Raw genomic sequence first — 10,732 nt, 5'->3', positions numbered from 1 at the left:
AACGTTAACACCTACGCGGCCTTGTTTTCTTCACCGAGTCGTGCCGTTGCCTCGCCGTAGAGTTGGAGGTCCGCCGGTCGGGTGTTGCTCCTCCTGCGGACGCGGACGCCTCATTGTTCGGCTCGCTGCTGAAACAATCGGGCATCTCCTTGTTGGACCGCGGCTGCTTCGTGGGCGTTTCGTCTCCGTCGATTCTTTCATCGTCGCGTTGGTGGCCATTGAACGACATTGACATGACGAATCAGCTACATATATGCTGTCGTTTATGATAAATTAAACCATCGCTCGTCAATAATTTATGCGGACATTGAAGTCCAACGGTCTGTCTGCTAGCTAATTAGCTAGCTAAGTAGCTGCGTCCACACGGCCGCCGTTCATGTCCTTTTTATGTTCGCTGTCAAGACTGAGGGGGTCGGAGTCAGTAGGTGATTGAAAGACCCAAGAACCAATCAGAATGCGAATCCTCCAGTAAGAAAACAGTCTATAAAAGAAAGGTTGATGTCATTTGTCTCTTGCAGTTTTGGTCACAGTAAAAAATATGATTTGAGCATAACTACTTGAGACAAGCAGCAAATACATGTACAAAATCTTAGATGATATAGCTACAGTATATCTCAATAACACTTCTATTATTATTAAAAACATCTTGCTCACCCAACAAATGATGCAAATAAGTGAAAAGATAAGAATGTTATTTTGCTTTATGAAAACAGGAGCCAAAAAATATAATATATTGTAAACAAAATACTTTTGTTTGGTAAATTTAGTCCAAGCTTCCTGAATCCTTATATAAATTACATTGAATCTGAGAATAATATAGTAGTAATGTAGAGTAATTAAAGTGCAAAAGGCATTGTTAATTTTTTATTTTACTTACTTTTTTCAATTAAGTCTTTACATAATAATAATAATGCAATGGATTCCTATTAAGGCTGTTCTGTCACATTTGTTCTGTGTGTCCAATAAAGTTGGAATAAACATCACAATTTTATAGCCGACAAACTTGTGAATTCTCTGTGAAGGGAATTTAACATGCATTTTCAACAAAGGATTTCATATATATATATATATATATAAATTAATGTGATTGCCAAGTACATAGCTGAAGACATTGCATAAAAACTTTACACAGACATTTCTTGTATTGACAATGCTATTTGCATGATACTGTCAAACTTCTATTTCAGGAGAAGAAAACCTAGGGGAAAATAAGTTAAAGTGGGTGCCTTAAGGACCTGCCAAGTGCAGCACGATTAGCAAATTTCTAAATTTTTATTGTACATTTTAACATCATCTCATTGCATAAAAACTATTTGTTTACACCAGCTACATTTTATCATACATTTAGAAACATCAAAACGGAAGACATAAGCAATAAGCATGCCGGTCATGATAAAGTAGCTTAAGGTTGCCACTTGTCATTCTGGCTCACAAAGAAACAGGACGGCGCCATGAAAAAAACCCCCTTATCACCCATGGTGAAAAAGTTAGATAGAAACTTGTCTAGAATATGAACCAGATACATTTGCAAAGCAACTGTATAACCGAACCATTATGGGTGCCTGGGAGTGTTTTTGACACATTAGCCTTCCTTAAAATACATATTAGAGGTCTATATATTGTATATACATATATGTACAAATAAATACAGTACACTAGAAATCTTTTACAGCACCATTTCCCACTATCAACATTAAAAGAAAAGTGTGATGCTGTACTTTCTTTCACAGCCCAGATTAGGGCTGAACGACTAGCAAAACAATCAAATTGATATTATTTCTGACAGATACTGTGTTTGTAATATGAGTCATGATTTTAGTGGAAGTGGTAATTTTTGTAATTCCTTTTCAGTGAAAAAAATATAAACAGGTTTATGATGATGAGATTTTTGCTGTGGTATGTACCAAACAAGTATGTTCCCTTATGTCTGGAGAATTCAATTCAGTTTTATTTAGCCCCATATAATAATAAATATAGAGAGTAGGTCCAGACTGTATTCTTAACAATACTATTTACCGAGACACAACAACTTTTATAATGGTATGTTGTTAACTTGTGACACATTTGACTTTTAAAAAAAAATTGCATTTCCTGCAATTTGAATAATGCACTTGGGCCATATTTGATAATATTTTGATTATTTGTTCAGCCCTAGGACACATCTACTAAAACTCAAGTCTTTGGTACACTAATCCTCACTGGATGACAGCCAGACAGCCATCATTAATACACAGCATTGGCGCCTTTACAAACTGCATATTTGCAGCAAGTGCTTAAATAACCTGAGATCTCAACTCACTTTCCTAACTAGAAAAAGAAGGGTAGATTTGTTTCTTCAACAGTAAAATATTGTCCAACTTAAAAACAGACTTGTAATTAATGACATGAACATAGGTCTGCCAAGTCTTTTGTTATTACACCATCCCAGGCCAGTGACTACAATAAGGCCCTATACCCTTCAGATCCTCTCTCTAAAGCCTTAAAGCCTAATCCCCTCTTCCTTTAAAAAGATATTAAATCCCCTCAATTCTTAAACTTCCATGCCATCAGAAGTGCAAAGGCGCCTACTCCTGCAGCGGTCAGAATATACTTTGTATTAGCTGGCAGGGTGTGAGAGGTGGTCGTCTCCTCCTGCAGTGTCTTCAACTCTGGTGAAATATCAGCAGGTGTATGCTCAGAAGGGTGGTGGTTCTCACTGGAGGAGGTGTTTACACTTGATATAGTTTCAGCAGCGCTGCTGGATAGCGGTGGTGCAGAGGTGATCTCTATGGCTGCTTCCCCGTTGATGATTTGAGCTTGTTGGCCTAAGCTCTGGCCGTCTTGGTTAAGGATAGATGGCTCCTCGGATATATGCACCACGTTCTCCAGCACCTCCTGCATTTCCAAACTCTGACAAGGAGAGTCATAGTGGTTTTCCTCCGGTTCGTTATGGCTAAGAGCAATGCCATTTTCCTGGCATGGCAGTGCAGAGACTGTATTTACGATGGTGGAGCTGACAGCAGAGCATGCAGGAACGACGGTAGAGGGAGCATTGCTAAATTCCAGACGCTCACTATTACCCGAGTAGGGCTCCACCGGTGAGCTGGGTGCAGGGATAGCAGGGTTATGATTTTGTGTATAGTAGCTGAGGAGTTGTTCAGGTTTGCTAAGACACAGAGTGTTTTCATCAGAAGGAGAGGGGTCCATCCCAGCAGCACCAAGTAGGGGAGATGTTGTGGCTGCAGTTTCTGTCTGTGGGCTGCTTTCAACAACCTGCAGGTGAAAATGATAAGTCATGTCAAGTTTTTCTTTTCTTAAAGGAATCTGGTTTTTTTTTGTTTTTTTTAAACAAATATCCTATCTAATTCTCATATATGTGAATGTGGCTTGACAAGATGCGAAGAACACCTGTTGCTGTAATGCAGTCAAGCAAAAACACTACAACTGACTACTGCCTCAAAATGTAGTTGAATTGATCTCATAAACATTATAAACTTCAAAGACAAGGGCTATCGGGAGTACCAGTGGGTTTTCCTGGTAGGCCACGGGACATTGGGGAGATAAACCACATAGTGCTAATATAAAGACAAAAAACTTCAGTTGAAAATCGATTGGTACGTGCCTTCATCAACTTGCCTATTGTGTATGGTTACTGGCCCAGATGGGGGTGGGGCAGGGCTATGTCAATCATCACATACTCCACATCAGAACATAATGAAACAGCTGAAAAGTCGACCTAACCCCTAGCCTAAATGTGGATGGCCAAAAGCAGAGATATTTTTTGCTAAGACGGCACTCCTAGAAAATAGCCGTCCTACAGTGAAGAGAGACAAATTTTATTGCACCAATGATCTAGTAAAAAATTTAAATCACAGATGCATGGCCTGGACAGCCACGAGGCTTGAATGTACAATTTATTATACTCAAAGGCTTAGCTAAAACGTATTTTAATGGCTCATTTCGGCATGTACTGTACTTGCATAAAATTCTCAAGAAAGCAAGCATAAAAGGTCTCTAGAGACCCAGAGCCCCGACAAATGCTTTGTCTGGAGAGTGGGTTGACCAGGAACAAATTCCTAGGCCATTTCTTTGCCCCAGTCTGCCCCTTTTCATAGAGTTAGGCATGAGGTTCCTCTCATTTGTGCAGATGTACCTAAAAAACTGGTAAGAGTATTTTCTACTAAAAAAAAAGGCAAGCAAGCAAACATTTGTTTGGCCTCAAGGTTGACACACAATGTGTTCTGGTCAGAAACACTGACCGTAAATATAACTTCGTTCACAGGACATCTTAACAGTGTAACTTTAACTTTTTCCTCACAAACACTTAAACAATACAAATTTGGTAGTCAAACAAATTTCACCACCTCAAGCAGAAGCACTCTGTTGAGTACAAGGACACCCAACAATTACAGCAAGGAGAGCTCAGTTCAACAGCTTTTTTGAGTTCAAACCCAAAAATCTATTCAGTTTTTCACCATACTGTCAAGAATATCATTATTGCAGAAATACCCTGAAATACTGTGATGCTATTTCATGGCCATACTGCCCGCCCCGAGTTCAGATAGTTCTTGTTAAGATAAATGTTCTGAGAAAAGTAATAATTCCAGAGGAAAAATAAATATCAACTATAGCACCCAAAGGAGCCAAAAATACACCAGAATGCAATCCGTCTATAAGACTTTTGCTTTGAATATCTGGGTCATTTGGGCAAATTCAATTTAAATGTATTCAGTATCGCAATTTACCTGGTGAAGGTGTGAGGACTCACCAACAGCCGGAGAAATTTCATGTTTGTTTCATGAAAAGTTTTTGCCGTTGAGACGCTCTGATGAACTTTGTAGTAACATTTTGTCACCTGTTCCTCTGATGGAAATCTTACATTTATCCTAATGAAGGTTTATGGACCGATACCAAAAAGAGTAAGTACAAGACACTGACACAGTGTGGGATTTTCTGTTTCTTTGTTAGTAAATCTTAAAATTACCATATTTTGGTTTTCACCTGTGTAGCAGGAGGTTCAGAAGTCTCTTCAGGCTGCAGGACAACAGCAGATTTTTTGTCCACAGGAGGGGTGGTGTCCTGGACTGGAGGCTTCTCTGGGGTCATCATGGGGAAAGAGGATCCATTGGTCACATCTGAGTTTATCTGAGTTGGAGAGGGACTCTGCGATGGCCTGACCTCTGTGGTGGTTGCAGGGTCAGGGCGGGATGGAGTGTCTGTTTGATACTGTTCAACAGGATGGGGCGGTTGAGGAGTGGCCACAGACTTGATCAATGCTTCGTTGTTTCCTGCACTCACCTGATTCGGGATCACAGCATTACCACCAGAGATATCCAGGATGTCAGATTCTGAGTTTTCCACTGGCTCCTGGTGAAAGGTAATCTTCTTGTGAGGTGGTGGGGTTGTAGTTGCCCGAGTGTGTGGGCTTTCAGGGGAAGGTGGAGGTGTGGGTGGAGGAGGGGCCACTTCAACCTGAGCTGACTGTGGAGGCTCAGGGACAGGCTCAGGTAAGGATACAGCCACAGGAACTTGGGCTGGTGAGCTCTGGGGGGCTTGTGGTGTCACAGGGAATTCCATAGGGGGTGGGGCCTGGGCAGCTGGCTGTGGAGGAGCTGATGCTTCAGCTGGTGGAGCAACAGCAACCTGACTGTTTCCAACACTCCCTGGGAGGGACAGATGACTGGCAGATGGTGCTGGATGGACGTGTGCCCTGACGACAGTCATTGGAGGGGAGCTGGGGGTTGAATCTAGGGCAAAGCAAACAATGTTGTCAATTACCTTCATTTTGAATGCATATGACTGAAGCTCCTGAGGTACTAGCTAACCCAGAAACAATCCAGTAAATAATTTCTCATTTACTGGAGTCTCTAATGTCAGACCAATCAGCATGGAAGCCCAGCAAACATACAACAGGCTATTCCCTGCAGCATTTTGTGGAAAAATAACACAAAACCTCATGTTTGATATATGATTCTGATGTCTTATAATCATACTCATGTAATATATTAGTGAATTAAAAAATTAGGGATCGAGGGATACATTGAAACTTCAGAGAATAGTAGAAAAGTGTAGCCCAAGACACAGTAAATATAAAAAGTAAAGCTTTCCAGAATATAAGCACCTGCGGGGAGATGTTACAGACAAGTAGGAGGCATCGAAATATGTGTATAACAATAAATTTTATATGCTAAATGCAGTTATAAAGCTAAATGCAGCTTCCTTATGATGTTATAAACACCCAGCACTTCCCCCTCTTTATTTGTACTGTATTTAGATTTGTTTTTTGTGAGATGACCCTGATGAAGGCCACAAGTTGAAACACGTGGGTATAACAATAAAGTTGTTCTTTATACAACAAGTGTTGTTGGAGTTTTGACCTTGCCAGAACTCTTCCCTTCCTCCATGCACCTTGGAAGTAGGTGAAGTAGTGCAAGAAATCCCTACTCAAAAATGATACTGTTTGTCTTCTATTGTCATTTGTCTTTTATTGTTTTTAATGCTGTGTGGTGAAAGGGATGACAAATTTCCACAATGTGGACAATAAAGTTCCTAACTAAATAAAAACTATGTAATCTATGTGAAATCCAAGCATTTGCTGTAGTGACCTTTTTAATGTAATGATGTTTCTCCTTGCTCTTCTATTTGTAATGTGTGTTTTGTGTGTGTGTGTGTGTGTGAAGCTACTTGCTATTTCCACTTACACTTATGTGTTCAATGTGCATTATATTACTTAAGGCTCGTGCAGTCTTGATGTCTTTGTGGCGTTTACACTACCTGACTGATCAATGACAGGGGATCACACACTACACGAGCTGACAGCGGCTGTGTCACCCGACAGCTGGTCTCCAAGCCATGTTTTGTTAAGAAAATACATGTGAAATGGGAAATGACGCAAACCTACACATAAAACAGCTGCTGTTTAATATTATAAACATTATAAAGACAAAGAATATGGGTGAGAGAATGGATTAGCACACACAGGTAGCAGGGATCACCTGTGCTACAGAGAGCTGGAGGTGAGTAAAAAGTGTTTTGCAGTGAAAAAGTAGTTGCCTGCTCTGCCAGCTGCCTGCACTCATTGGCTGGATGTTGAGTCGGCCGACTCCTCCAGAGATTTGGTATGCTAGATATCTGGCTTGTGTGAAATGAAATGTGTCGGAGCGCCGTTTTGATACATCGTTGTGTAATATATAACATAACGACTGGCGACCACCGATCGATCATTGATTTACCAGCAAATCAGGCTTAAAATAGTGTAGTGTGAACTAGGCTTTACGGATATCCATAATACATACAGTATATCTTACCCAGACAATTTATGGGTCTAGGAATTTAGGAATTTGAAGCTTCATGCTCCGGCCAAGGAGGTCAGCATTCTCCCACACATCTTTCTCACAACTCACAAATGTGAGTAAACTCTGAAGAACAGGCAGCAAGGAGACACAGTTTTGCTTTACTGTATTAATGAGCTTACAAAGCTGTCTGTGCAACGGAGTACACTTGCCCGCCTGTGAACAGTCGATGCATTTGTGAATAGAAATGGCCATACACCTTGGACACTCTAGACCAAAAAATTTAAGTTTCTTCAAAGAGTGCATTTTGTTTCCAAATGGTTGCAATGTACTATGCAGAGTATATTTAATGTGTTTTCTGGTTCAACCAGAAAGTGCAGTATATTTAATAATAATGACAATGTGGGACCTTAAGATGCAAAGTACAATTTTTGGCCACAAACACAAAATTCAACAAACATTTTGGTCCAGGTCAAAACGAAGGCTCCACTGAAAGTGAGGTTGTTAACACACTGTGTGGTAGTCCAATAAACTTCAGTAGAATATCAACTTCGGTAAGGGTAAAATATTACTACAATATCTATTATACTACTAAAATATTTTTAGAGAATTAGTTTGAGGTAGTGATAAAATCTGTTTAGTCTTTGCATAGACACAAAGGAAATTATTACATTAAATTCTACACTATAATACAATAGGTACATGTTGACTTACTGTTGATGCCTCTCAAAGCATTGTATTCAGCTCTAATCTCAGCTGCTAAAGTTGGATGATCGCACGCCTCCAATGCTTCGATGAATTGCTCTGGCCAGTTTTCTCTCCTCTTCAGACAGTCCAGAAGAAGCACCATGCTGTCAAAGTTCCCGCAAACCTCTCTTTTTGCCTCTATGTTTTCCTAAAATTAAAGAAAAAATTGCTTTTGTTTAAACAACATTTAATATTTGAGAACTTTGATTTAAAGGAGTAGCGTGTAGGATTTAGTGGCATCTAGTGGCGAGGTGGTAGATTGCAAACTACAGAATAACCCTCGCCTCACCATTCCCTTCACAGCACGTAGGGAAACCTATTGTGCCTGCAAAACTCATAAAATGCCCTCTCTGGTGAGAGACAGTGCAAAACTCAGGTATTGTATTGGAACTGCTGTAGAAAAATGTGGACACTAGTACAGATAGAATATATTATTCCAATATTATTCAAACAATCCCCAGCCTAGTTCAAGTTCCATATACCTAATGAAACCTACCCTGTCGTGATCAGTCAGGCAAGGCAGATAGGCCACTATTTGTCTCACTTTAACCGTGGACGAAATGGTCGGCATTTTGCGCCGCAAGTATCCTTTGTACAGTTGGTCCCTGGTAAACGACATCTGTGAAATAAGAGAGTGGACAAAAACACAGAGACAGTAAAGATGTATGGTGTAATTTTGCAATGAGGTAATTCAATACACACGCCTACATCTCAGAAACCACTGCAGTTGGCAAAGCGCCTTGGCCATATTCCCTTTTACTACATGTAAGATCTCATGTAAGTACCTCAGACTGTATAAAAGGAAAGTACCCCAAAAAAAAAAACACACTGATGAAACCGGACCTTTGATGTCTGCAGTGATCACAGACAGTATGGGGATTTTTACTCAATGAAACCGAAAGTAAAAGTGAATATCAGCAGGCCTGCAGCTGTGTGTGGGGTGGGGGGAATTAAAATTTCCTTTCATTTAGGAGAAACTTTTCTTGTTTTTTTTTTTTAATTACGTGCCAACCCTTTTGTCTTTTTGAAGGGGAGGACAACACTCCTACATTTCAAGGTTGAACAAGAAGAAGGTGAACAGGCCCTGACTAGTAACTGATTAATCAACTCCAGACTGCAGTTTAATATCTGAACTCAAATGTGCCGCATAAAAAAATCTCAAACGTCGTGCTTCAAACACACCCATACATTCCTATGGCTTTTCAGGGTCAAATTAGAAACCTTGGACGTACTTTTTTGTATAGAATACACCTTTAAATCTTCATTTTGTTTGTACCTAAATAGTGAGATGGAGTAATCTGTTGTCAGGTTCAGTCAGGAGGAACGTTTTCAGAGGATAATCGGTCATCCTCGGCCACATCAAACAGAGCAATACGTTTAAGTTTAGTGTAAACGTAGCACCGTCTAGCTTTGTCTCATAATGGAAATGGAAATGTAAAAGGCAGCAACCAAAGGGCAAAGTCTTCCTCATTGTATCATTAGCCCTTTAGAGGCCATGGTTTACCTGACCCACACAGCCTGTCAGGTACACATACTGAGTTGTGTTCAGGCCTTAGGAGGAATGTGGGAAGTTTGAGTGCGTATTATTTTTAAGCATGCATCTAAGTGTAAAGTGATGACAGGTCGCAGATTAACAAGACAAGGAAGGTGGTGTGAGACGAGGAAAAAGGACTTTGAAACAAGGACGAAGTATGCAGACCAGAGCCAAACACATGACCTCTAAACTGGCGGGCCATGACTGTCCTGTTCTTCCCAGTCTCCTTGGCTTTCCGAGACTCTGGGTCACATTTCAAGCTTAACAGATCTGGTTACATAAAATCTAGGAACAGCTGCTTCTTAAGTTTTACTTATATTTTAGTCTCAGGAAGCTTGCAAGAGTTGACAAGAAGTGAGAGTAGAGATATAGGGTATATGTTGGCAAGAGAAAAATAACTTGTCAAGCCCGTGTTGGAGTATAAAAACTGACTAAGAAGGTTGAGAATAATTTAAAAAGGCCGCGCACAAACAACAAGGACTTCAGAGACTCATATCTGTCTGTAAAGTATTTAAATGTATTGTGAAATATACTTTTCAAGAGTATTTTAGGTTAAATCAAGTGACAAAGAAGGTTGACAATAACTTAAAAGGGCCACACACAAACAACATGGGCGATAGAGATACATACCTGTCTGTAAAGTAGTTATATGTTTTGTAAAATATACTTTTCAGGCCTAATTTTGGGTAAAACAACTGACTAAGAAGGTTGTAAGAGGACCACAGAGAGTGATACCTGCCTGTAAAGTACTTCCAATAGCATTTGTGGTTTAAAAAACTGACAAAGAAGGTTGGGAATAATAAAAAGGCTGCACACAGACAACAAGGAAGACCGAGACTGGTACGTGACAGATATAAAATGAAATATCCCCAATTAAAGCTACGGAAGAGGAATTAAGACAGCAGTTTAATAAAAGCGAAGGTTACATTAAACTGGAAAACACGACACAACCTAACTTAGCTAACGTCAATACCACCGCCGTTTCCTGAGTTGTCACTGCTAGTAAATTACCGACTAAAATGTACAATGAAACATCATTTCTATGTAATTACACACTTTATTTAGATTAATTTATCGTAATGTCACATAATCTAGTGCTCACCTTTCGTGTTTTGGTGCCTCAGCAGTTGGTGACTCCCTCTCTAACGCTGCTCTCGCTATAAAACCTGCGCTGTCTTCC

At 40.1% G+C, this 10,732-nt stretch overlaps 2 protein-coding genes across 3 annotated transcripts in view; both read right to left on the bottom strand.

Moving 5' to 3' along the window:
- pank2 (pantothenate kinase 2) overlaps positions 1–397 on the bottom strand; it is an 8,602-nt gene extending 8,205 nt beyond the window's left edge. Inside the window, exon 1 of the mRNA XM_046062184.1 lies at positions 16–397. Within this exon, the coding sequence (XP_045918140.1) occupies positions 16–235 (220 nt within the window). The 5' untranslated portion in view covers positions 236–397. The remainder of the gene's footprint in view (positions 1–15) is intronic.
- Positions 398–851: 454 nt separating this feature from the next.
- mavs (mitochondrial antiviral signaling protein) lies at positions 852–10,732 on the bottom strand. 2 transcript variants are annotated; one of them, XM_046062182.1, is made up of 6 exons: positions 10,655–10,732; positions 8,515–8,637; positions 7,986–8,166; positions 5,278–5,726; positions 4,981–5,205; positions 852–3,252 (listed from the first exon to the last, which is right to left on the bottom strand). In XM_046062182.1, the coding sequence occupies exons 2-6, from the start codon at positions 8,635–8,637 to the stop codon at positions 2,524–2,526; spliced, it is 1,707 nt and encodes a 568-aa protein (XP_045918138.1). In that variant the 5' UTR covers positions 10,655–10,732; the 3' UTR covers positions 852–2,523. The 2 variants fall into 2 exon arrangements, with proteins under 2 accessions (XP_045918138.1, XP_045918137.1); XM_046062181.1 differs by having other exon boundaries at positions 4,981–5,726.

The sequence above is a fragment of the Micropterus dolomieu genome, linkage group LG11, assembly GCF_021292245.1.
Source record: "Micropterus dolomieu isolate WLL.071019.BEF.003 ecotype Adirondacks linkage group LG11, ASM2129224v1, whole genome shotgun sequence".
Lineage (NCBI taxonomy): Eukaryota > Metazoa > Chordata > Actinopteri > Centrarchiformes > Centrarchidae > Micropterus > Micropterus dolomieu.
This window is presented reverse-complemented; position numbering and strand designations above follow the sequence as displayed.